The 27,776-nt window shown below is 38.1% G+C and overlaps 1 protein-coding gene across 1 annotated transcript in view; it reads left to right on the forward strand.

The window, feature by feature from the left end:
* The window catches only part of MINDY2 (MINDY lysine 48 deubiquitinase 2), a gene marked incomplete at its 5' end in the record, with an annotated part of 75,339 nt that overhangs the window by 23,106 nt on the left and 24,457 nt on the right, over nt 1-27,776 (forward strand). The window contains 4 exons of the mRNA XM_004709528.2: nt 1,176-1,240; nt 2,814-2,972; nt 13,801-13,903; nt 19,028-19,170. Of these exons, the coding sequence (XP_004709585.1) occupies nt 1,176-1,240; nt 2,814-2,972; nt 13,801-13,903; nt 19,028-19,170 (470 nt within the window). The remainder of the gene's footprint in view (nt 1-1,175; nt 1,241-2,813; nt 2,973-13,800; nt 13,904-19,027; nt 19,171-27,776) is intronic.

Genomic DNA, 27,776 nt, shown 5'->3' on the forward strand with positions numbered 1-27,776 from the left:
CAGTTAAACAAAATGTACCGAAATGTAAAATATTCTTTTCTCCAGCTAGAAGTTTTAGGAACCTAGCCTATAAAAACACTTCACAAATCTGCAAAGCTCTGAGTGTGAAGACATTACTTACAATGTCATTTAAGTAAAAAATTAGTGGGATCCTGACTAAATAACTTAAAACGTGTATACAATGTATCAACAACTATAAACTCACTGTCAGTGAACGGATTTTAACTCTGCCCCTGTGTTTTCCAAGGCTGTACACCTTTCCAGAAGTAGAAAGCCTCATCTTTCTTCTATGGATTACTGACCTTGGGGTTAGCAGCCCAACACATATACCACGACACCTCTAGGGCGCCTACCAAATATGATAGAGGCATGAAAAGAATGAGAGAGCTATACAAGTGGTAACATGGAATGGAAAGATGTTCAAATGCACCTTAAAGTGAAAGAAAAAGTTGCAAAATAATTGTAATACCAAGAAGATACATGAAACTGAAGCAAACAGTTAATATCAGTTTTGTCTGGGTAGAATTAGGCAGCCAATTTTTAAAAAATCATTTTATTGGGGGCTCATACAACTCTTATCACAATCCATACATACATCAATGTGTAAAGCACATTTGTACATTTGTTACCTTCATCATTCTCAATACATTTGTTCTCCACTTGAAGCCCTGGCATCAGCTCCTCATTTTCCCTCCTCCCTCCCCGCTCCCCACTCCCTGCTCCCCTCTCCCTCATGAACCCTTGATAATTTATAAATTATTATTATTATTATTTTAATTTAATTTTTTTCCATTTTCCTTAATCATTTTATTAGGGGCTCATACAACTCTTATCACAATCCATACATACATTAATTGTGTAAAGCACATTTGTACATTCATTACCCTAATCATTCTTAAAACATTTGCTCTCCCCTTAAGCATCAGCTCCTCACTTTTCCTGCTCCCTCCCCGCTTCCCCCTCCCTCATGAACCCTTGATAATTTATAAATTATTATTTTTAAATTTAATTTTTTAATCATTTTATTAGGGCTCATACAACTCTTATCACAATCCATACATCAGTTGTGTAAAGCACATTTGTACATTTGTTTAGGCAGTCAATTTTATATGTTGTCTGCTGAATATTTAAAGTTTTATAATTAAAAAAAGAAATTTCATAATTTCTCTTTTCAGGAGATTATATGCTCGATGCAAAGCCTAAAGAAATTTCAGAAATTCAACGTTTAAACTATGAGCAGGTAATAAGCACAATTTCTTTTATATTACTTTATGGATATATCAGTTGATCTCTATCATTGTTGGCAGATGCTTTCATAAAAGATAAAATAGTCGGTATTTCAGGATTTGTCGGTAATACAATGGTTTCTAACATCTATTCCTTGCTGTATTATCTTTTATAGCCCTTGAAACATGAGATCACCATTGTTTGCCCACAGGCTTGGTTTGGCCACCAACCCATCCTTTCCTGATCCCTGTTTTATACAAACACTTACGTTTGTTTTATATAGAATGACATATAGGTATCCTTCCACAGATCTCTATAGATTGATATCTGGTATTTTTCTTAAAAATATTGTTTTCATGTGAAGTTGTCCTTAACCCTTCTCTCCTCTTATTTATACTTTATAGCTGAACTATGAATAGGAGAAAGTTGATCGAATGATGTCAAATGATGTTTTTAGGACAAGTTCAGTTGTTTCTGAGTTTCCATATGTCCTTGTGTTTTGACATGTGTTTGAGAGAACCTGTTCTTTAATATACGATAGGTCACTAGGCTCACAACCACTGGTAATGGAAGGAAGAACACAACTTAATTTTCTTGTCTTGGCAATAAAAGGCAAGAAATAGTCAGCATCTTTCTGTGGAAAGAAGTAACATCTAGGAACTAAATAGGCATCCTTGGACCCTTCGTATCTACTTTCAAAACAAATTGTGATACACACTTCCAACAATATTAAATGGGCAATAGGGAAGCAAAGTTCATATCAGTATTATAAAGATTTCTCAAATTTGAGTGTTCAAATAATTCAGTAGTAATAGAACTGAAAAGCCAGAATATTGTATTACTTCATTTGTATAAGGTAGGAAATATATAGCTAAAGCCAAGTTAGAAGACTGAATTATTTAAACCTTTTTGGGTGATTTTGCAGCTTAGAACATGATTTTAAAATGTTTTTAGCAATAGAAACTCTTTTGAAATGAAATCTTCTATGAACCTCTAATATTTAAAACCCATAACTGATATGTTATCAGTATGAAGTGACAATACTCAATTTATATCATTTATAAAATTTATGTAATTTCTTATTGAAATCTATGAAACTATTTTGATTTCTGCTTTGTCTGGAATACGTGATCCTGTGGAGTTTCCCAAGGCTCAAGATTTGGTTTTGGCTCCTTTTAAGTATCCTTTTCAAAGAGGTTTCATCTTTGCCGTTAGACATTTGACCTTAGACTTCCTGGTCTTTCATTTCTAGCACTTGGTATATGCTAGAGGTTCCTGTTCAGTTTTTCTTTTTCTGTCATAATTTTTTCTGTTCAGGTTTTCTTACCAGTACTTGACATTACACATTATGCTTTCCTCCCTCAGTAGAATGTAAGTCCTGTTAGAGCAGTGCCTTTATTCTGTTCACTGTTAGATCGTTACAGCTTGGGTTAATGGCAAGCATGTGATAGTCACTTAAACATTTTTTTCTGAAGAATTTAGTTCGTTGGATGAAATGAGCCATTAGAGGTAAACCTGCTTGCACTTCAGTATGTCCCTGTTGGTGCTTTGATTCCTCTGACATGCCCTTCCTTGTCTGTTTTCAGAACATGAGTGACGCGATGGCGATTCTGCATAAACTGCAGACGGGTCTGGATGTCAATGTGAAATTCACTGGGGTTCGTGTATTTGAATATACACCGGAATGCATAGTATTTGATCTTCTTGATATTCCTTTATACCATGGGTGGTTAGTGGACCCACAGGTAAGTAGAACAAATTTAATTACATAAATATAAGTGCGGGTATGATTTATTAATTTGACAAATTATCTAGATTTATATTTCCTAGTATATATTTTTAACTCTTGAAAAGAGATTTTATGTCACTCCAGTAGTTAGAAAAACATCCACCCCAGATTCCCATTACATGAAATGTACATTTTCTTTTTTTTTTTAAATCATTTTATTGGGGACTTGTACAACTCTTTTTTTTTTTTCGTACAACTCTTATCACAATTCATATATCCATCCATTGTGTCAAGCACATTTGTACATTTGTTGTCATCATCATTCTCAAAACATTTGCCTTCTACTTGAGCCCTTGGTATCAGCTCCTCATTTTTCCCCCTGAAATGTACATTTTCATATCTACAATAACTAAGTGACAATACCAAGACCCTTGGTATTTACTAATCTAGCATTCTAGATTTTGCCTCTTGTCAAGTGCATCAGTGTCCTGGCAAGAAGTAGATAATAATGCATCTAAGAATAAGTGAAGAAACTTCCAGGAAGAGACAATTTCCAAAGGTGTGGGCAAAGTTAAAGGGAAGACAAAGTGATGGTGGAACATCACAGAGCATCAGGGCGTATTCACTGTTCTATGTTTAGAACTCAGCATCGTGCCAGGCACATAGTAGGTGCTTAATAAAAACCTACTGAAGAAATTATTAAGTTGAATAAAATGGAAAATTAGAAATAAAGGTGTCTGTACTTAAGCGTCAGTTTTGTTACCACGCCTAACCCTGAAGGAGTAAGGAGAGGAAGCGGAATCCAGCAAGATCAGTTTCTAAAGACAGGACTGCTTGGTCAGAGCATAGCCTTTAGTTAGACAGGCAGTTAATTCTAAGCTATGACCCGCAAGGAAGGGGAGAAGGTAAGTAAGTAGTCTGACTTTTCATCCTTTTTACATTCTGCCGCTCCTCCGTACCTTCCATTGGGTAAATTAAACTAAAAAGGACAAGGATTTTGGTTGCTGCAGCCCATAGAGGTCAGCCTCCTGGAGCCTTTGTGTACAATAGGGTGGAGAGCAGAGCCAGAGGGCTAAAGGAAGAAGCAATTTCTTTATCATGTATTCAGTTCTTATGTACGCTAGAATGCTCTTTGTTCCATTGATCTGCCTTTTGTGTACTCCTGTCCTGATATTAATATAGGTTATTTACATGTTTTAATTAAACATTAATTGGAAATCATTATAGATTCACTTGTAATTATAAGAAATAATACAAAGCAGACTCTTGTGCCTTTTGCCCAATTACCCAATGAGAATATCTTACAAACTTTGAGATAGAATCAAATGAGAACATTTAAGTTGATTCCAGTAAAGATTCAAACATTTCCATCACCACAAGGATCTCGCATGTTGCACATATTTCTCTTCTGCCCCCACTCTTTCTTTAATCCTTGAAAGTAATCACTAGCAAACTCACCATTTCTATAATTTTTTAAAATTATTTTATTGGGGGCTCTTACAGCTCTTATCACATTCCATACATATATCCATTGTGTCAGGCAGATCTGTACATATGTTGCCATCATCATTTTCAAAACATTTTCTTTCTACTTGAGTCCTTGGTATCATTTTTTTCCCTCCCTTCTCCACCCTCCCTCCATCATGAACCTTGATAATTTATAATTTTTTTTTTCATGTTTTGCACCGACTGCTGTCTCCCTTCACCCACTTTTCTGATGCCTGTCCCCTTGGGGAGGGATTTATATGTCGATCATTGTGATCAGTTCCCCCTTAGTTCCTGACCCTCCTGATACGGCTACTCTCATTATTGGCCCTGAGGAGTACTCATTTCTATAATTATGTCATTTCAAAAATATTATGCAAATCAAGTCATATTAGATGTATCCATTTATATTTACTTTTTTCTTACTCATTCTCTGGAGATTGAGCAGAGCACAGTGTGTACAAATAATTTGTTCTGTTTTATTTCTGAGAAGTACTCTGTGATGTGGACGCATGACAACTTAACCATTTACTCATGGAGGACATCTGGATGCTTTCCTCTTGTTTATTTATTGTTACTCTGAAGAAAGCGGCTATAAACACTTGGCTAGTTATGTTCAACATCCTTTTATCACTTATACATCCTCTTCATATCTTTTGCCCATTTTTGAATAAGATTTATTTTTCTATTGAGTCGTGTGTGTGTGCGCGTTGACAGCCTCTTCATGTGCTGTAGGCAAGACATTAGATAAGTGCACAATTAAAACCACAGTGAGCTATCACTACACAACTAGATGAAAGACTAAAATAAAAAAGTGACAGCATCAAGTGCTGGCAAGTTTATACAGATAATTGGATTACTCATATTGGCGCAGGGAATATAACTTTTAGTATTGGCATTCTAGAAAATAGTTTGGCTATTTCTTAAGAACTGCATGTGTGTTGCTTGACACAATGGATGTATGTATGGATTGTGAAAAAAGTTGTATGAGACCCAATAAAATGATTTTAAATAAAAATACATAAAAGAATTGCACATGTTAAAAAAAAAAGTAGCTGCACGTGGAACTTTCATGTAACTGAGCCACTGTACACTCCTGGGCAGTTACCCCAGATAAACTAGAGATACAGTCATATAATATACATGTGTGTATGTGGATATATATATAGTTTTGTTGTTGTTGTTGAGACTAAATACTCCAGAACATACACTAATTCAGTAATGTCTGTAAATATAGTTACATTTATTTTGATCTTTGTACAACCGTTCTCACTTCTCTTTTCCAAATTGTTCCTTCCCCGTTAGCATAAATTCTCTGCCCCCAAAGTTTCTCATCTAACCTTTGGAATTCCAGTTGTCGCTTTGATCCCATATAGCTAGATCTTAGATGGGTACAATGCTCAGGGCAGACCTTCTCTAGTATTTAAGTGAAGTTATGGTTTGGTTCTAAGAAAACTTCTCAAGATAATAGTTTCATGGGTTCATTCAGCCTCTGTGGTGCCAGAAAATCTGGATGATATGAGACTTTGAAATTCTGATCTGCCTCCCGCTCCCCGCCACCCCCCCCCCCCTCCAAGTTGCTGATCAGGAGTTTTCATGGAATCCTGATCCCAAGTTTCAGTAACCGTAGCCAAGCACCATCCACATTGTCTGGGCTTACCGTAAAGGAGGCAGGTTGTTCATGAGGGCAGTGGACCACACATTCCATCTTACCTTGAATGGGGACCGATCGTTGTGCCTCGGATGCCCGCTCGCGAGGTTTTAAGGCCCTACGTACTGTACTGTGATCCAGGAGGGAGAACACACTCACTAAGCATAATATTAACTGGGTTGTTTCCTGGTAACCACTAATAAATTTTGGTCTTTCCATATTCACTTGTTCTTGTCTTTACATGTAAGTGAGGGCATGAAATATCTGTCCTTTTGTGATTGACTTATTTCACTCACATAATATCTTCAAGCTCCATATTATAGCATGTATCGATACTTAATTTCCCTCACTGGCTAAGTAGTACTACGTTGCATGGATACACTGCGCTTAGTTATCTGTTTATCTGTTGATGGACAGTTTGTTCCCACCACTTGGTTATTGTGACTAGTAATGACTGAGTATTGGTGTCCAAGGGTCTGTGTGTCTGCTTTCAAGTCCCCCTTGGTGTGGACTTGCTGGATCTTGTCAGCTAAGCCAAAGGAACCCTGGTGGTGTAGTGGTTACTCATTGGGCTGCTACCACAAAGTCAGTGGTTCTAAACCGTGAGGAGAAAGGTGAGGCTTTATGTCCTGTAAGGAGTCACAGTCTCAGAAACCCACAGGGGCAGTTCTACTCCGTCCTGTAAGGTTGCTATGAATCGGCGTGGCTCGATGGCGTGAGTTTGGTTTAGGGTCAGGTAAGCAGCTGTCCTTGTGACCTTTCTTTTGATTCTTTATTGATTTGCATACAGTACATTCATTCCTGGATGGACAGCTCTATGCATTTTGACAGCCGTGTGGAGTGAATGGCCCCTGGTGGTGCAGATGGTTAAGCTTTTAACTGTTAGCCTGTTTGTGGTTGGAACTCCGTCCGTGGTCCACAGGAGAATCACCTGATGATCTGCTTCCGTGAAGATTATAGTCAAAATAAATATGCAGCCGAGCTACTGTGTCCCATGGGGTCGCTCTGAGTGGGAATCAACTCGGTGGTGTCCTGTAACACTCCCCCAGCACTGAGCCACCTCCAGACCCAGAAGGCCCCCTGATCTTCGCATACACCCTCTGTAGTCAACCCCGCCCCCCACAGTAGCAGTAGCAGCTGTTTATCGCGGGTCTTTTCTCCATCCATGCTGCTTTCCCTTTTCCCAGAAGGTCATATAAGTAGAATCCTCCGGGTGTACTCCTCCAGGTCTGACTTCTTTCACTTCAAAGCAACATGCAACTGCATAGGGTCAGTTCTAGCTCAGGCTGCTAAACTCTACAGCAGTAGACAACCTCATCTTTCACTGAGGATAATACATTTTTTGTTCATATAGTCATCTGTGTCAGTAGCTCATTTTTATTGCTGACTTGTAGTGTGTTTTATGGATCTTTGTTTATCCATTCACTACTTGAAAGGCATTCGTGTTACTAAAAGTTGTACTTGCTTTCGGATAGTTTCCTGGGTGTGGGGAATGCTGGGTCATATGGTAGGTAGATGTTTAAAGAAACTAGTAAACTAGTTTCCAAAGCGGCTATACCACTTTTGCATTACAACTAGCAATGTTCTTGAATTCTGCTTGCTATATATTCTCACCAGCCCATGGGATTATTAAGAGATTTGTTTGTTTTCTCATTCTAGTGGTTGTGAGGTAATACCTACTTGTGATTAGGCTTGCTATGAGTCAGAATCAGCTTGATGGCAGTGGGTTTGGCTTTGTTGTTGTTCACGATTAATGACATTGAACTTTTCATGTGTCTGTTAGCCATTCATGGTTCAGTTCTCACAGCTTTTGCTGTGCTGCAGATAGAGCTCTGGCATAAGTAATGGTAGTTAGTTCAGACACAGAATTAGGGGCTCCTCTTTCCCAGTTGTGGCCTCATGTCATCTCCCACACAAGAAGGCCTCTGGGAGGAGCAGGGGAGGAGAGGGCCTGGCCTCTCCCTTGGCTGGCTAAAAAGATAGGATATTTTTTTGAAGTTTTCTTCACCCTTGTGGCCCTTGTCAGTTCTGGCAGCTGGGGGCCACTTCCAGGCAAAGAGATAAAAAAATAACGCCAGGTTCTCCCACACTCGGCAGACCTGGTTTGAGAAAGGTGGTTTCAGGTGCTTGTATTGTCACAGCCTCCGTGGTTCAGTGTCCTGACTTGGGACTGCTGTGCGACAGAGACTGAAGAGAAAGAAGGAAAAACGGAGTTCCCTCCATACTCTGGCTTTTAGAAACCTATTTGTCTGATCCTCAGTAACCCTTGTGTAGTGGGTTATAAGTTGGGGTGCTAATCATCAAGGTTAGCAGTTCAAACCCACTAGCCACTCTGCTTTCTGTTCCTGTTAAGATTTACGTACTTGACAACCCACAGGGGCAGTTCTCCTGTCCATTAGGGTCACTGTGAGTCAGAGTGGGTTTGATGGCAGCAAGTTGGGTTTAAGTTTATCTTATCCTCTGTCTAGAGGACAGTTTCTCTTTTCAGCTCTTGCCCTGCACCTGCTGATCTGAGACCACCCTTTATCAAAACCAAAAGAGAAAGAAAAAAAGCAATGCTAGGAAATGTGTCCTTCTGCCTGGTTGTTGCTCATCGTATTATTATTATTTCTATTAGTTGGAATTTAAAACATATATCATCCATATGCTGATGGGTTTTTAAAGAATGTTTTCTGTATATGAGATCCAGGACAGGTAAATCTATAGAGACAGTAACTAGATTAATAGATCCTTAGGGCTATCGATTGTGATGATTGCTGTTTTTGATTTCTTTAAACCATTGAATTGTATAGTATATGAAGTATATGTCAGTAAGAAGGTTAAAAAAGATTACAACCTCAAAACCCAATAAAGCAGCTCTACTCTGCCCTATAGTATCACGGTGAGTTGAAATTGACTCAAGGGCAATGGATTTGGGTTTGGTTTGGATCTATTGGTGAGAATAGCTGGTATTCTGATTAATGGAAGAATAGCTTACTCTAAGTAGGCCATTTATATCATCAATGGTACTCTTTCTCCAAGATTATCACTAAAAAGCCAAAATATGCCCAGAAGTTTACATATCCACAGTAGCCCATATTGGCTCTTGGAGTGTGACACTCTATGGTAACCGAGGTTCTTGAGGAGTACGCTGACAACTTGAGGAACAAAAGTCACTTCCTAAGAACCAGACTCTGTACTGTATGATTTGCTATGTGTTCTCTGGTGAACAAGTGGGTTTATAGCGTGCCTAATGGAAGAGAGATATTCTAATGCAGAAAAAGAACCCTACATCAGGCTCTTGTGGTATAGACAGCTGTTTTCAAACTCTCGGAGGGGCCAAAGCACTTTGTTTTCTATCTATTTTACTTATTTGTTTTGTGATAATTTCACAGCTAGAAAAAAAGTTTGAAATTCATAAGATCTATGTGAATGTTCTTTGTCTAGCTCTTTGTATTCTGATTCTCTGTTCTGTAAGTAACATCTTTTGCAAATAAACATCTATGTTCTTTGGATAGTGGACACCAAACTTTAGTCACTGAAAAGTTGTATTTCCCATTACTAATTGATAACTGACTCTTAGTATCAGAAAAGGCCAGAGGACTGGAGTGCTGAAAGAAGACAGCTGCTAACTATAATTCTGGTTCCAACAAAATGATCTTTCAAGAATGAAGCAAAACAAAGCCTTTTTTTTCTTCCCCAAGATTAATTGAGTTAAGATGACTTGCCTCCAGTAAACTGTCATTGATGGAAATTTTAAACAAAGTACTTTGATTAGAACAAAAGTGCTCCTGGGTGAAAAGAGAGAAAATAATATAAATGAGAGGGATAAATGTCACTGATTCTTGACTGCATAAAATAATAACAGATGGTACCTGGCTATCAGAAAGAAAAGCACCTGGAGTTTAATTGGCATTAATAACTTTTGGAGTTTAAAAAAAAGAGCATTAGCATATGCAAAAACAATAACATAAACTGGGAGGAGAGTTAAATGGAATTAAAATGTTCTAAGGGCCTGTAATTAATGATTCAAGAAGAAGGAAATATCTGACTTTGTTAAGTTAGAAATAGGTGTTATAATTTCTAGCGCTTTTCTGCCCAATATGGTAGCCAAGCATGACTATTTACATTTAAATAAAATTTAAAATTTGTATCCTGAGTTGGACTTGCCGTATTTCATTTGGTCAAGAGCCACATAGATTTAGAATCTTTCTGTCCTGCTTAGTAATACTCAGTAATACATTTCGGTGCTATAATTATAAAGATGTCAGTTCTCCCTAAAGTGAATTATAGTTTCTCAAACAGAATTTCAAGAGATTTCGGGGAAAGGGTTATGAAAATGTGACAAACTGATCTAAACTTTATGTGAAAAATTTTAAAAAACAAGAATAAAAAGTCAAGATATTCTTCAAACAGAAAAAGACTTGCTCTTCTAAAAATATTTAAAATATTCTCTGCAATGACAAATATTCTAAATCGATGTGGTCGTATAATTAAATAATTTTAAAATATATTTTTAAGTTGTGTAATCCTCACAATCAATTTTAGAACATTTTTTCTTTCTTGAACTCATTATCACCCTACCCCCTAAAACCTTCCCTGCCATACCCCTAAGAAAAATTTTAAAAATTATTTTATTGGGGGTTCATACAACTCTTATCACAATCCATCCATCCATCCATTGTGTCAAGCACATTTGTACATTTGTTGCCATCATCATTTTCAAAACATTTTCTTTCTACTTAAGTCCTTGGTATCATTTTTTCCCCTCCCTCATGACCGAGCGCTGTCTCCTCTCACCCACTTTTTTGTTGTCGGTCCCCCTGGGAGGGGGTTATATGTAGATCATTGTGATCAGTTATCCCTTTCTCCCCCGACCTTCCCCTTACCCTCCTGGTATCGATACTCTCATTATTGATCCTGAAGGGTTTATCAGTCCTGAATTCCCTGTGTTTCCAGTTTCTATGTACCAGTGTACATGCTCTGATCTAGCCAGATTTGTAAGGTAGAATTGGGGTCATGATAGTGGGCAGGCGGGGAGCATAACTAGAACAAATTTAAAATGTGTCAAAAGAATTTGTTCATTTAGATAGTAATTATTTTAAAGCTGTTATTAAGAAAATATAACAGAATTGCATTTCTGATTAGATTAATAGAGAATAGAGAGGTCATTAGTGGTCATATATATGTAGACAGAATTAAGGCCCTGTGGAGAAATGGGGAAAGGTGGTTCTTTCAATAAAGATGCTAGAACAATTAAACAGGAACAGGGGCGGGGGGATGAAATTGTTTCTCCCAGTTCACATCATGAAACATTATTCTCTGTAGCAAAACATCTAAATTTGATAGAGAAAAGAAATACAAGAATATCTCCCTAACCATACAATACAGAAAGAGTCTAAAACAAAACACAAAAGCATTCATTATAAAGGACACAGTGATTAATATGACTGCATTAAAATGGAAAATTTGTGTTCATTCAAAGACATCTCAAAAAAGAATGTATTGGTATAGACTATGATTGTAACCAAGAAAGGACTAGTATCCAGAACATGTGAAGGACTAATACGCAGTTGGGCTCATACAAGTAATTTTAAAACACTTTTATTGACATATAGTTTACTTATCATACAATTCAATAGTTTAGTCACATCAAGGTGAGTTGTACAATCACCACCACAATTTGTTTAGAACATTTTCTTCATTCTTGTACTCATGGTTATTAGCTCCTCATTTCCCCCCCAACCTCCCCTGCCGTATCCTCAAGGAATATCATATACAGAAAAACATTTAAAAACAAACACAAATAAAAAACTAACAAGAATAACAAATAGAACAGATAAAATCCTCAATTGAAAAGAAAGCAGAAAATAATAACATGTAGACCATTTCAGTGGACCATAAGGGAAATCAAGTGATAGAGTGCTAAATTTTACTCTGACTGCATCTGCGACAATCCACTTTCCAGCACACTCTGTATTTCAGCACAGCTGCTCACAGCCCTGCACCTTGGTCAGAGGGGATGGACCAGGGGCTTATTTCCCCTTCCCCTTTTACTTTTTTAACTGAAACAGCTTTAAAGTAGGTCAAAAAGGAGATCCGATGATAATGTACTACACTTTAACTGTGTGTGACATAATCAACTTTGCAATACCCTTTGTCTGATAGCAGGGCTATTCACATCCATCCCTCCGCTGTGATCAGAGGGGATTCACCAGAGGCTTATCCATGTGTGGATCTTGCAAATGGATTTTGGGTTTCAAATGTCATCCATAGCTTTCTACAAACCATGTGTTCACAATTTAAGCTCTGATACCATTCCCTCCTGTAAATTTGGATTTTATTATTTACAATCCTTGCATCACACAGGCTGCTGTACTACTTCATTGTGGACTTGTCTGATGCCTCACTTAGATGGCTGCTTGTTTAAAAGCAAGCTTTAAGACCCCAGAGGTTTTTCTTTTTGAAAGCCAGTCACCATCTAGTTTCTTTCTTTCATGTTTTTTACAGTTTTTTTGGCACATAATCTACATATCATACAATCATTACCCCTATCAATTTTAGAACATTTTCTTTTTTTTTTTTAATGTTTAAATTGCTTTTAAAATGAGTTGTGTAATCGTAAATCTAGAACTCCCTCCCAGGGGGACAAATAACAGAAAAGTGGGTGAGGGGTGATGGAGGACAATGTGAGATATGGAAATAATAATCTACAACTTATCAAGGGTTCATGAGGGACAATGGGCAGGGGAGGAAGGGGGAAGAAATGAGGAGCTGATATCAGGGGCTCAAGTGGGAAGAGAATGCTTTGAAAATGATGATGGCAGCATATGTGCAAATGTCTTTGACACACTGGGTGAATGTATGGATTGTGATAGATGTAAGAGCCCCCAATGAAAGTATTTTTTTTAATTAGTTGTGTAATCACAATCAGTTCTAGTGCTCCCTCTCCCCTCATGCATGCATTATTTGCTCCCCCAACTTCCTCAACCTCCCTCTCTCCCATCTCCCATTCCCACCCCCTATAAACCTTTGCATCTGTTATTATCTCTATCTACCCCTCCTGTGCTTCACAAACTGGAAAACCCAACAGAAACAATAAAAAAACAGGAAATAAAGTGGTAAGGGTAAAATAATAATAATATAAAGATAAAATACATACAAATAATGAGTAAGAAATGAAAGACCACCATCCGTATTTAGAAAGCCAGGGAAGACATTTTTGTCATGGAACAAGCAAGAAATATTTGCATCTACAACAACTTCAGGTTGGGTCAAGAGGGAGGTCAACTGACCAAGTATTAAATTCAATCCAGTATAATCCAGGATAACAATGATCTCTATCTGATAGTAAAACTGTTTGAGATGCTTGCCTGTGGCTAAAGGGGATCAGCCAGCAACTTGATCTGACTAAATACTCTGCAAATAGGTTTTGGGCTCCCAATGCCCTCCGTAATCTTCTACAAATTGGATGCTCACAATTTAAGCCCTGGTACATGTCCCTTTGTCATATTGAATTTTTATTATTGTCATCTTTGAATCACACAAGCTGGTGTGCTTCTTCCATGAGGCCTTAGTTGAAAATGCATGGGTGTTGATTTTAACATTGGGGTCTTTTTTTTTGCTGGGTTTTTTTTTCATAGATACAATAATCTTTCATATTTTGTATTGTGTTTCCCTGCTGGTTACTGTTTTAAGTTTTCTCATGAGCGGGTCCTTTGTTTCCCAGACGGATGACATCGTGCAGGCCGTTGGTAACTGCAGCTACAACCAGCTGGTCGAGAAGATCATCTCCTGTAAGCAGTCAGACAGCAGCGAGCTGGTTAGTGAAGGTGGGTGAGTGCTGCTGTTTATTACCTGACTCTCTTCCTTGCAGTCCAAAAAATACAGATGATGCTAGTGTTAGGGATTCAAGACGTAATCACCCAGAAAGGTTCCAGTAAAAAGGTTAAAACCTCTTTGACTTATAAAATCAGATGGGGATTCTAATGCAGGTTTTTAGTGAGCCTTACTGTGATGACCTTCTTTTCCTTTACAAAAGGAATGCTACTTGGGAGTACTGAGTGAACTTTATAATGCCCATCGAACATTGCCACGGGCTGAGATGAGTCTTATGGTGCTCAAGGGTTTTATTTTAGTAGAGCATTGTCTTTTTTTTTTTTAAATCATTTTACTTTGGTGGCTCTCACAGATATTCTTTTGAAAAATCTCAAATCTATAGAAATGGAAAAATTGCAAATGAACCATTATATATATGTTCTTTACTTAAATTTACTTTTTATGTATTATATGCTTTCTTTTTATATTCCTATACATGCACACACACTTTGTCCCAAGAGTGTGAGAATTAGTTGCAATAATACACGCATCTAAAAAAAAAAAAAATAATACACGCATCACTTTACCCATTAATCCTTCAGAATGCGTATCTCATATAATCACTGTACAGTTATCCCAGGAAATTTAGCATTGACACCTATCATGGGCTAATATGCTGTTTATATCCAGAACTTTCTAGTTGTTCCACTGCCCTCCTAGTTTTTACCGTTTTCTCAACCTCAGCACTCGTCGAGGAACATTTCATTTCCACATTACTATAGGCTCTTGTGATGCAGGACACATTCTTAGTTTCTTAGTGCTGCCTTAACAAAAATGTCACAAGGGGTGGTTTTAATAAATCAATTGATTTTCTCATAGTTTGGAGGCTAGAAGTCTAAATTCATGACATCAGCTCTAGAGAAAGGCTTCCTTTCTCTGTTGGCTCTGGGAGGAAGGTCTTTGTCTCTTTTTAACTTTTGTTCCTTAGTTCCTAACACACACACACACACACACACACACACACACACAGACATACAAACCCACTGCCATTGAGTCAATTCCAACTCATATTGACCTTGTGTAAGGCTTTTGAAGCTGTGAATCTTTATGAGAGTAGACAGCTGCTTCTTCTTCCCACAGAGGAGCTAATGGGTTTGAACCTCTGACCTTGCAGTTGGCAGTCCAGTGCTTACCTGACAGCACCACCGGGGCTTTATTTTCCCTGACCTGTGCTTTGCCCAATGAGCTCTTTTCTGTCTCAAAAATGATTGTCGTTAAATAAAAATTTTAAATTATAAATAAATATTAAATTCATTTGCAGAGGGGGGAAATGTCATAATACACAACCTACTTTGGTAATTGCTTCATTGCATAACAGAAGATCCGATGCCAGGTGAATTCCAGCGATAGGTAAAGAGGTTAAAATGTATACCATTCTGGGGGGTAGGGGAGCTCAATCCAAAGATCCCTAGCATTTCCTTTTTTCTTCCTTATCTTCTGCTTTGGTCTTCTGTAGTATTGATTTTTCTTTTACTAGCTATCACAGGGAGTTTTGTAGAAGACACCGCAAGTTTACTCCAGCTGATTGTGTTCTCATGATTCTATTCAGGTTATGTGTTTGAGGCAGGAATATCCTTACCAAGGCATCAAATCAGGCTACATGTTGCCTATTTATCTTATTAACGCTGATATTCAAAATAGTGCCTGCTAGAAATGTAAAATTAATGAAGATACTCTTTCATTATAATTAATAAATAATCTGTACTTACCTAATTCCCTGAACATTTTTTATCTAATATGTTGCATGTTTATTAGTTCATACTTGATCCAATTATTATAGTGGTTAGATTTTTCTTATTTCATTTACATTCATTGTACTTTGCAAATGTACGTTTATATTCATACTTTTATTTCTTCTTTTAAAACATTTTCTCTTCTCCTTTTCCTCCCCTAATTTAAAAAAAATGTTTATCCATAGAGACTCATGTATTCTATCTATCTTATTCAATAAGTTATCCATTATCATCTTCATTCTTTTTGATGCTGAAATTGTCCCAAAATTGATCAGCAGGATACCCCATGTTCTTTTGACACGTCCTAATTATTCTCCTTGAATACTCTTTTTCTGGCACCATAAGATATCTGGTTCCAATGGATCAAGTCATATGAACCTCCATATTTCCAAAAACACTTAGGAATTTGTTATATTAAGAGTGTTTTGTTCCATCTTTTTGAGGAAATATATTGTTAATGATTCATATCTGAAACATGAAAACATAAATGAAAATTTTTTAATCATTTTATTGGGGGCTTGTACAACTCTTTTCACAATCCATGCATCCATTGCGTCAAGCACATTTGTACATTTGTTGCCATCATCATTCTCAAAACATTTGTTTTCTTTCTACTTGAGCCTTTGGTATCAGATCCTCATTTTTTCCCCTCCCTCTCCTGCCCCCGCCCCCACGAACCCTTGATAATTTATAAATTATTATTATTTTGTCATGCCTTACACTGTCTGACATCTCCCTTCACCCACTTTTCTGTTTTCTGTCCCCCAGAGAGGGGGTTATATGTAGATCCTTGTACTCAGTTCCCCCTTTCTACCCCACCTTCCCTCTACCATCCTGGTATCGCCACTCTCACCACTGGTCCTGAGGGGTTCATCTGTCGTGGATTCCCTGTGTTTCCAGTTCATATCTGTATCAGTGTATATCTCTGGTCTAGCTGGATTTGTAAGGTAGAACTGGGATCATGATAGTTGGGGGGGAGGAAGCATTTAAGAACTAAAGGAAAGTTGTATATTTCATCATTAATTGACTGCCTTGTCTCCTGCCCGGACCCTTCTATAAGGGGATGTTCAGTTGCCTACAGATGAGCTTTGGGTCTTACTCTGCTCTCCCACTCATTCACAATGATATGATTTTTTTGTTCTTTGTTGCCTGATAACTGATCCCTTCAGCACCTCGTGATCACACAGGCTGGTGTGCTTCTTCCATGTGGGCTTTGTTCCTTCTGAGATAGATGGCTACTTGTTTGTCTTCAAGCCTTTAAGACCCCCAACGCTATATCTTTTGATAGCTGGGCACCATCAGCTTTCTTCACCACATTTGCTTATGCACCCGCTTTGTCTTCAGAGATCGTTGATAATTTTACCTAATTTTTAGTGCCCAGCTTTCAGAACACTTAGTACTTTCAAGTTCTTTAAGAGCTCTCTGGTAGGAGGAAAATATTTTGATGTACTTGTTTGTTATTGAATTTCTGATGGGAAAGTATATTTTTCACTAATGCCTTCAGCAAAATAATTTTACTTTGAATTTACTTCCAGTACTAGTTTTATTACTAGCCTTATATTAATTTTTACCTTATTTTATTTAATAATCTTCAATAATATTTGTAACAAGATGTACACATAATCTGAATGCTGTAAATGAGCAACTTGTTATTTGAGACAGTAGACTATTCAAACAAATATGGACAGGCAAACTACTGTTTAGCTCTCAGAGTTTGTTAACCAAATATATTTAATTAGCTATGAAAAGTTGAAATTAGATTAGCCTTTTTGAATATCCCAATGATATCACAAGGATGTTCCTATCTAGGAGTGGCAGAAGAGATAGGAAGTGTTATTCTTTGTAAGCTTTAAAGAGGCCTTGTTTCATGGTTTGGTGAGAAATAGAGCTAAGTTGGCATTTGTAATCATCATCTCCATTCATTTTTTTAATATAAAACCATAATTTTCTTGGGTTCCAGTCTTCAATTTGCCATAGCTAAGTTTATGTTTTGGGGCAAGATACTTACTCTATTCTCCCTGAGCTGCTGCCCTTTTATGAAAAGGAATTGCTGAGAACAAGCCATCTAGTGTTAGCATTTTGAATTTCTGACTCACATGAAAGTAACATTGCAAAGTATCACTTCTGAAGTTTTGTATCTTTTTGAAAGAGGGTCCTGGTGTGAGTGAGGGCTGGGAGGGGTGTTTAGATGCTCTTTTTTTTTTCTGAAGAAAAACATTTAGTAAATGGACATTTCAGACAACAATGATACTACCCAGCACAGGTATAATGATTACTTTTTAAAATACTGTAATAAATTATTTAGAGTACCACTAATATATTCTGCTTAATATCTTAGTACTTTGCAAAGTAATAATAATCACAGTAATAATTGGGCAGGGGAGGAAATGTTCCATTCCTAAGTGTATGAACCCAAGAGGTTGTAGGTGCATACACTTGCTTTGGCAATGTTTTTTTCCAGGGGCTTTTTGCACTTTCCCTCCGCCAAGTTCCTGGAATAGTGTGCTGTACTGGTAGCTTTTTGCAACCTCCTTTCAGCCTGAAAGTGAGGGGAAGGGTGGAGAGGGAGTGCGATAAACCCACACAGTCCAGCTCTTTGACCCTGATCACACATGGGTCCAAATTTCGTCCAGGTGTATTGTTTCTTAGTACAGACTCCTCCTCACTCGCTCTGCCACTGCTGCTAACAAGGAAACCTTCCTTTTCGCCTCAGAGACATTGTCTCCTTACTAGGGGAAGGAGTGAAAGGAGGGCAGGAGAGAAAGAAGGAAAGAAATGGTTCCCGAACATTTTTCTGTGAACTTTTTGAAAGCTCCTGATATGTCTGTGTCTTTTAAATTACCCTGGAAAACGTGTATATATTTCGAAATCAGAACAAGTCATTTGTTCCCAGTTATCACAGCTGCCTGTGCAATCCCACACCTGCTTTTAGTCCTGCAGCAAGAATGGGCAGTTTGAGACTTGAGACTGATCTGCTATCTTCCTTAAAAACTTTGTAAAGACAGCATTTCATTTCTAACCATGTAGCCACTGGGAAGGAACATTGTGTCCATGGATGTTATTATGAGCTGCCAAAAACCCTTTTGGAAAGAGATGGAGTATTTATTGTGAACACACTGATTGACACAAAGAATTTCACGCAACTGTTTCTTAGGATGAGAATGTGCATGTATTTTCCATAGAAGAATTAGAAGAATCTCCAATTGGGGGCCATCATATTTTCCCAGGAAAAATCTCATTTTTATTGGTCTCTCTGTTATATCTGGAGTGCATTGTAAATAGCAAAGAATAATTTTTTAATCTTGAAATTATTCTTTTATCTAATATTATGCATTGGTTTTTTAGGCTTTGTTGCTGAGCAGTTTTTAAATAACACAGCCACTCAACTGACATACCATGGATTATGTGAACTAACGTCAACAGTTCAGGAAGGAGAACTTTGTGTGTTCTTTCGGAATAATCATTTTAGCACCATGACCAAATACAAGGTATGATCTAGAAATAGTTAATTCTCTGTAATCCTAAATTAAAGAAATTTGATATAGAGATGTCTTATGATATCCTTTAAAATAAAAGATTTTAGGATTAAATTTATTAACTATCAAATTGTGAAGAAACTTATTAAATAATTATTTATGGTGGAATGGAATAGCAATTTATATGTTAACCTCAAATCCATTTAAAAATTTTAAATTATATCTTATCTTTTTCACAAATGATTGCATTAAGGAGTATTTGTTATTTTAACTTCTAAGGAAAGATACAAAGATAAGCCATAAAGACAGAACTAGGATGACTTCTAATTATAGATGTTTATATTTAAGGGCTAAAGGAGTTGAAAGAATGAATCAAGGTTTGCTTGGATGATCATGTTTGCTATTAAAATAATCAGTGTGATTTTATAGTGCTATTTATGACTCTGCCAAAAATTTTCATTAGTCTAACTCTTTTGTTATCTTTGCATCCATTCAATGTTTTATAGCTGCCACCTAGCTCAAGATTTTGTGAATTTGTACTGAGACTTCTACATTAGAATACCACTCTGATCATGTCAATAATATAGCAAAAATATTCGGTAGCACCCAGTACTTAGAGGATAAACATCCAAGATAATTTCTACGATTCCCTTATGCCCACAATGCTTCAGCCGAACCAACCTGTCTTGCACCATGTCTACTTGATGCCTTTTCATTTCTGCACTTCTACAACCATTTCTATTGCTTAATTCCTATTTTGAAAGATCCCTGTGTTAGTATGGATAAAGTAGGGAAACAAATCCATAGAAACGTATATGTATAAGAGAGTTTTATATAAAGGGTAAGTGTACATTAAGAAAGCAACCCAACCCAGTGCTGTCCAAGCCCATAAATAAGTCCAACATTAGCCCGTATGTCCAACACCAATCTACAAAGTCCTCAATCTCACAAAACACACTCAATGATGCCGACTGCAGGAGGAAAGCCGAATCAGTGAGCGTGTAAGCATCTCAGCGCTGGCAGCACCCAGGGCTGCATTGGGCTAGGTCCATGTGGCTTCTCCCTGGGGATGTCTTGCAGGAAGTGAGCCTTGCCAGTTGAAGCAGGGAACTGGCTAAGGCAGCTTCACCCTGGTCCAACCTTCAGAAAGCAAGAGACCAGAGAACTAGAAAGGCGAGGCTCAGGGAGCCATTTATCTCTCCACCCTTCAATTTACCCGACGTGTTTATTGGCCAGGTTGGCACAATTAATCTTAACTATCTCAATCTCATTACTCCTTTTTGTTTATCCAAGTTTCATCCATTTTAAAAGAAGCATTTCAAATACTATCTCTTCTGTACAGACATTCTTTCACTTTAAACCAGTGGCTTTCATCCTAGACTGTATATTTGAACTATCTAAGTACCTTCAAAGAAGATACTAATGCTTAGAGCCCACCACCAGCTCAGTTAAATCAGAATCTCCAGATGAGAATTACAATCAGAATTATTTTTTTCTCTTTTTTACAATAAAAATTTTAAAAATAGTCCTAGGTGATTATAATGTGCAGTCAAGGCTGGGAACTACCATGCTACACATCTTTAGTCACTACTGTCCACAACATCTTTATTTGGAATTTATTGAAAGAAAACAGTTTTCTTTCCATATAAATGAGTCTTATTTTTCAAAATGAAGGTAAGCTTATTGAAGTCAAGACACACGTTTGTTTCCATAAACACTTACTGAATTCCACAAAGTAATGTAAAATAATGATTTGCTTGCTTATGTAAGAATACCCAAAGCCGGAACCAATTGCAAGGAACTATATGTGACCTCCTCCCTGGGGGACGGACAACAGAGAAGTGGGTGAAGGGAGACGTCGGACAGGGCAAGATATGACAAAAAAATAATTTATAAATTATCAAGGGCTCATGAGGGAGGGGGAATTGGGGAAGGAGGGGAAAAATGAGGACCTAATGCCGGGGGCTTAAGTGGAGAGGAAATGTTTTGAGAATGATGAGGGCAATGAATGTACAAATGCGCTTTACACAATTGATGTATGTGGATTGTGATAAGAGTTGTACGAGCCCCTAATAAAATGATTATAAAAAAAAAATACCCCAAGCCCTAGTTCTCCTATTCCTATCTTAGTTCCTGTCTTACAAAAGTAAGAGTTCATTTGTATTGCTCCCACGTTTCTGGTAGGTGTATGCTAAGAATTGCCCAAGAGTCATCTGTACTTGTCCAACATCTAAGGACAAAGTAACAGAGCGCCCTTACATCAGAATTAGAATGAGTTCACGTAGTGATTACTACTAAGTCATTTGAGCCACACCTGGCCTCTTCAGGCCAACCGTGATTCATTCATTAGCAGACACCTATGGGACATATAGAGAGGAGCAGGGGGACTTCAGAAAAGTTATTAGAAAAATAGAATTAAACAATAATGGAAAAGTAAATTAATGCAGATATAGTTAGATTAAATGTTAACATTTAGCATTTGTTTTCACTTTTGACTCATTTGTTCTAGGTTTTTTTCTAGTCTAATTTGTTCTCGTTTTTATTGTTTTCTGTTTTCTTGGATTGAGATTTTTCTATGTTTTTTATGTCATTTTATTAGGTGCTCATACCACTCTTATCACAATCCATACATACTCAGTTGTGTAAAGCACATTTGTACATTCATTGCCCTCATCATTCTCAAAACATTTGCTCTCTACTTAAGCCCCTGGAATCAGCTTCTCACTTTTTTCCCCTATGTTTTCTTTGGCCATTGTTGTTGGGGATTTTTTGGCATGATTTTCTTTGTGTGAAATCCAGAATAGGTACATCAGTAGAGAGAGTAACTAGATGAATAGTTTCTTTGAGTTATGGCAGGGGAGGTTGGAGGCAAAGGGGAGCTAATAATAATGAGTATAAAAATGAATAAATGTTCTACCATTGATCGATTGACTATGGTGATTGTAAAACTCTTTTAAATATAGTCAAGCCATTGAATTGTATGTGTTATATATCAATACTTTTTCTAAGGTAATGGAATTTTACACACATTTTTTAAGCCCCCTTGCGTATGCTTTGGGTTTTCAGCTAAGTATTAGGACCACAACTAAGAGCAAGAGAGCTGTGGTTTCTGCCATTTAAGAATCTCCTAACTTGACAAGGGAGGGGTCTCAAATAAAGATGTATACAGTCAATAAACGTATTTCTATTGAGAACTATTAGTCAAGGTACATGAAGTATGCTGTGAACGCTTTTATCAAGACTACAACCGAGTTGGGGTGTCAGGAAAGGCTTCCTGAAAAAGGCCACGTTGAAACTGAGAACGGAAAGTGAACCTTCCAGGAGAAAGAGGACCGGTGTGGCTGAAGCTTACCAAAGGAGAGTAAGAGAGACTGGAGAGAGACAGGTGACAGTCTCATGGACTCTTGAGTTAAGAGGAAAGTCACACTTGTTTTCCTGGTGGCTCTGTAGTTCTTGTCTTTCTGCCTTTTTGGCTCAATGGGCATGAGGTAGTTCAGCAGGAAAACAACAAGATCTCTGACTGTCAAAAATGAGCTCCCTATATTGCCCTTTCTGCCTAGACCATATCCCTGACCTACTAGCCTCTCAGCTAGTCTCAATCTTTTTACATAGAGCAATAAACACGTGGCTTGCGACAAGGTGCCTCTCCTGGGCTGACCTAAGTAGGCCTTTTTGTGCGATAATGACAGCTAAGGAAATAAATGCATTGTATTTTTTCACCTACATCTGAGTTTTTCTTAATCTGATGTTGAGGCTTACTCGTGTATCAGTAGTGTGTTTGGAGCTATGAAGCAAGAGTGGATTTATTCAGAACACTATTGCAGTAAACGAAGTAAAAGATTATAGTGAGGGAATGATCAGGCAATGGAGAATATACCTGGGTTCTAGAGACATCTCGGAGGTACCATCAACCAGACTGGTGATTAGGAAGGGAAAAACTAAAAGATTGGCCTGTGGGTCCTGCGCGTGAGTAGGAGCATGGACAGTAGTACTTTTTGTTACTACAGAGCAGAGGACGAGGAGGAGGCAGCTTGCGTGAGATCAGCCGCATTAGAGCTGTTAGAGCTGCTCTTGAGGCATCCCTCCAAGTGAAAAGGCCGAGTAAATGGTATAAGACGAGGGTTATTTTGATGTACAGAGAGTAATTTGTGAACAGGATGAGATTTTTTAAGGAAAATATAGAATGAGAAGAAATGGTCTAGCAAAGAAATGTCAAATCTGTGAGAGCTGTTAGAGCCCCCAATAAAATGATTTTTAAAAGAGAGAGAGAGACTTGTTCATCATATAAGAGACTTTCAACACTTTGGTGTAGAAAATTGATCAGAGAGGTAAAGGTTAAAGATTCAGGATGAAGGAGAGTTGATTTAGAAGACGCTTAAGACAATGAGAAGGAGTCCTAGTGGAGTAGTGGGTCAGCAGTGGGAACCCACAGCTGGAATGCTTGCAGGAGAATTCCTGAGCTAGCAAGATGGATGGAGTAGGAGACTGGGCTGCCTGTAAGAGTTAGTTCCCGTTTGCTGCCTCATTTCGAATCACCTTGTATACAGAATCTTAGGTTTCCCCTAATAGTATCTCTGATACTTTTGATCTATTACCTCTTTTGATATATTTGATTTGATATGCCATACACCACAGATATCCTAATGTGGATCTTTTGCTTTTTTAGCACCCTTTATAATGAGTCTTGATTATCTCCCTCATTTCTAGCAAGATAACTTAAAACTCACCATCTTCTCTGACGTCCTAACTGAGAGCTGCTGCTCATTCTGATACAGATTTTGCTGCCTTATGAAATGAAGCATATTCCTTGATATCCATCAACAAATTACACCTCAGCTGTTTCAGGCGTCCTCAGTTTCACTGGATCAGGGAAATGCGCTGACAGTGGTAAAAGTGTCATCCCGGAGAAACTGTCTCCCCAGTCTCTGCTGCTGCTTTTGTACGCGTCCCTTCGCCTTACCCCTGAATGAAAGTGACGGAGTGAGCAGATTTTTTTCTTCACATCTGAATTTAGGGGAAGTGTTGAAGTTTATTCTTTAGACATAATTCTTTAAACCCTTTATAAATGAAAATGTTTTAAAACTCCCAATTTCTATAGTTCCAGTGATGTATGCACGCTTCAGATAGTATCAAAAGTGAAATTCTTTAGATAGCTGTTCCTAGGGAGTAGAGGAAATTCTGAACCCTTGAATATAAAATGTCTCGAGGTTGTTCGTGTTGGCCAAGTGTGTGATAAGGCCTATTCACCCTCCGAGGTGCTTTGGTGGTGTCTATTCAAAGTGGACATGGTGGTGGTCTAAAAGTCTAGTATATACAGAAATATTAGCTACGACAAAGAAAGTATCGTTCTTCTCACAGGTAACTTTATTCTTATAGGATGAATAAAGGAATCAACCAAGTGTCACCAGAAGAGATGCCATCATTTACAACATCCAAACTAAAGCATTTAAAAAAAAATCATTTTATTGGGGGCTCGTACAGCTCTTATCACAATCCATGCATACGTCCATCATGTCAAGCACATTTGTACATATGTTGTCATCATCATTTTCAAAACATTTTCTTTCTACTTGAGCTCCTGATTTCAGCTCCTCATTTCCCCCCTCCCCCACCATCCCTGCCTCCTGAACCCTTGATAATTTATAATTTTTTTTTCCATGTCTTACACTGACCGCTGTTTCCCTTCACCCACTTTTCTGTTGTCCGTCCCCCAGGGAGGGGGTTCTATGTAGATCATTGTGATTGGTTCCCCTTTTCTCCCCCCACCTCCCCTTATCCTCCTAGTATCTCTCTCATTATTTGACCTGAGGGATTTATCTGTCCTGGATTCCCTGTGTTGCAAGGATCTGTACCTGTGTACATGCTCTGGTCTAGCCAGATGTGTTAGGTAGAATTGGGGCCATTATAGTAGGGGGAAGGAAGCATTAAAGAACTAGAGGAAAGTTGTATGTTTCATCGGTGCCATACTGCACCTTGACTAACTTGTCTCCTCTTGTGACCCTCTGTAAAGGGGCGTCCATTTGTCTTCAGATGGGCTTTGGGTCTCCACTATGTGCTCCCCCTCATATAATTTTTTGTTCTGGTTCTTTGTAGCCAGATACTTGATCCCATCGACACCTCATGATCACACCAACTGGTGTACTTCTTCCATGTAAGCTTTGTTGCTCTCAACTAGATCACCGCTTGTTTATCTTCAAGCCTTTAAGACCCCAGATGCTATATGTTTTGATAGCCGGGCGACATTAGCTTTTTTAACACATATGCTTATGTACCCATTTTGTCTTCAACGATCATGTCGGGGAAGGTGAGCATCATAAAACGTCGGGTTATTAGAACAAAATGTTCTTGCTTTGAGAGAGTACCTGAGTAGAGGCCCAATATCCATCTGCCATCTTAATACTTAACATATAAATATATGTACATAGATCTATTTCCCTATTGTTATATGTAAATATATTTACATATGTACCTGCCTGTATTTAGAGCTATAAATGTCCTTTGCCTCTTAGTTCTTTCCTCTTATTTCCTTTTACTTTCCTCTTGTCCCATTATCATATTCAGCCTTCATTCTGGTTTCAATAATTCCTTGTGGCTACATTGCCCTTGATTAAGCCCCACCAGGCATCCTCCACCTTCCTCGCCATTGATTTTAGATCACTTGTTCCCTTGTCCCTGGGTTTAACCCCCACTTCCTTTCCCCACACCTCCCCATCTCCCCTGTGGTGTCCCACCCTCTCACCCCTGCCCCCCAAACATCAGTCCCATTGTTCTCTCCTCTGGATTGGATCCTGCCTATCTTATCTAGATAGACATGCAGAGACAATAATAAGCACAAAAACAAGACTTAACAACAATGACAAGAAAAGAGAAGCCTATAAACAATTCCAGGTCTGTTTGTTAACCTTTAGGAGTGTTTTCCAGGTGAGTCTGATAGGGTGCCACGCCCTGGCCCCAAGGTCTACTTTTGGTATTTCCCTGGGACTTCATTGCTTTGCTCCCCTTGCTGCTCTGTTTCGCCCCAGTGTGATGGAGTCAGATAGTGTAAAATCCCCGCACTGTGCCTCCAGTGTTGGCTCCCGTAGCACTGTGGGTCAAGTGAGGGATATCATGTCTATCTCATGGTGGGGCAGCCCTATTATCCTCTCTGTGCACTGGCTGCTCTGAGCAGGAATATCGGCCTTGGGGCTTGGTGGGCCAGGATGTTTTCCACTTTCTCTCCTTCCCCCTTCGTCTGCTCCTGTGTGATCTGATCAGACGCGCCCCTCTCCCTGAGCTGTAGCCCCAGTGCTGTCCTCTGAAGTACATTCTTCTTGGAGTGGGGGGTTGTCCACATAGTTGGGATTGGGGCTCGGCCTCGCAAGCATTTAAAAAAAAAACAACTTTTATCATGAAAAGTTCCAAATTCAGAAATTAGCCGAATTTAGTATGTGCCAATTATACCTAGCTCCTAAATTAAAAATCATAGATATTATGTTGTCATATAGTTTTTATTTTGTGCTTATACTTCAATATGCACCCCTAAAAATGAGAACAATATCTTTCAAATCGCTGTACCTTTATTGCATCTAACAAAAATGACAATAGTATTTTTTAAGATTTTATTTATTGTTGAGAAACATACACAGCAAAACTACAGCTATTTAACAGTTTCTGCATGTGTCATTTTGTGCCATTGACTGCATTTAGTTACATTCAACCATTCTCTTATTCCTCCTAGTTAACATACACAGCCCCTAAAGGTTCTATCAAATCTTCTAAGTTGTTTTGTCAATAAGAATGACAATAATTCTTAATATCATCTAATAGTCTCTATTCAGATTTCCCCTTTGCCACTAAAACATTTTGTGGATGGTTTGTTCACAGTAGAATCTCATCAAGGACGATACTTTGCCTCTGGTAGAATCACTCTGTTTTAATATGATCCAAACTTTGGACTGTTTATATATCCACCCCCTTCCCAGTTTTAATCCCTTTAGGAGCCTTGCGGGTGTCGTATGTTACCTTGCAGTCAGCAGTTGACTCCACCAATGGTTCAATGGGAGAACCATTAGACTTTCTGCTTCTTTCAAGATTTATGCCCCCGGAAACCGAAAGGGCTAATTCTATTCTCTTATAGGGACTCTGTGAGTTGGAATTTATTTGATTCAGAGAATTTAAAGTGTTTATTATTATTATAATCCTGTTTATTTCTCTCTTTCCCATTGGACAGTCCTGAGAATCTGTAAATAAGACAATGCTTTATTTCTGGCAGAATACCCAGACAGACTTTTTTTTTAAGTAGTTAAAGACTGTTTTTTCTCTTCATTGAACCAGTGACTAAAAGATTTACAACAGAATGTGTAACATATCTTTGGTTGTTCGTGTTGAACTACAAGTCCTAAAAGATTACATACTGTATATACTGGAGTATGAGCTTACCCGAATATCAGCCAAGGCACCTCATTTTACCACAAAAAGTGCATTAAAGATATGACAAAATACCCATTTATAAACTATCAAGGGCTCATGTGGGAGGGGGTAGCGGGGAGGAAGGGGAAAAATGAGGACCTAATGTCGGGGGTTTAAACGGAGAGAAAATGTTTTGAGAAATGATGTACAAATACGCTTTACACAATTGA

The sequence above is a fragment of the Echinops telfairi genome, unplaced genomic scaffold (genome assembly GCF_000313985.2).
Source record: "Echinops telfairi isolate 266 unplaced genomic scaffold, ASM31398v2 ScPeMD7_8;HRSCAF=38, whole genome shotgun sequence".
Classification (NCBI taxonomy): Eukaryota; Metazoa; Chordata; class Mammalia; order Afrosoricida; family Tenrecidae; genus Echinops; species Echinops telfairi.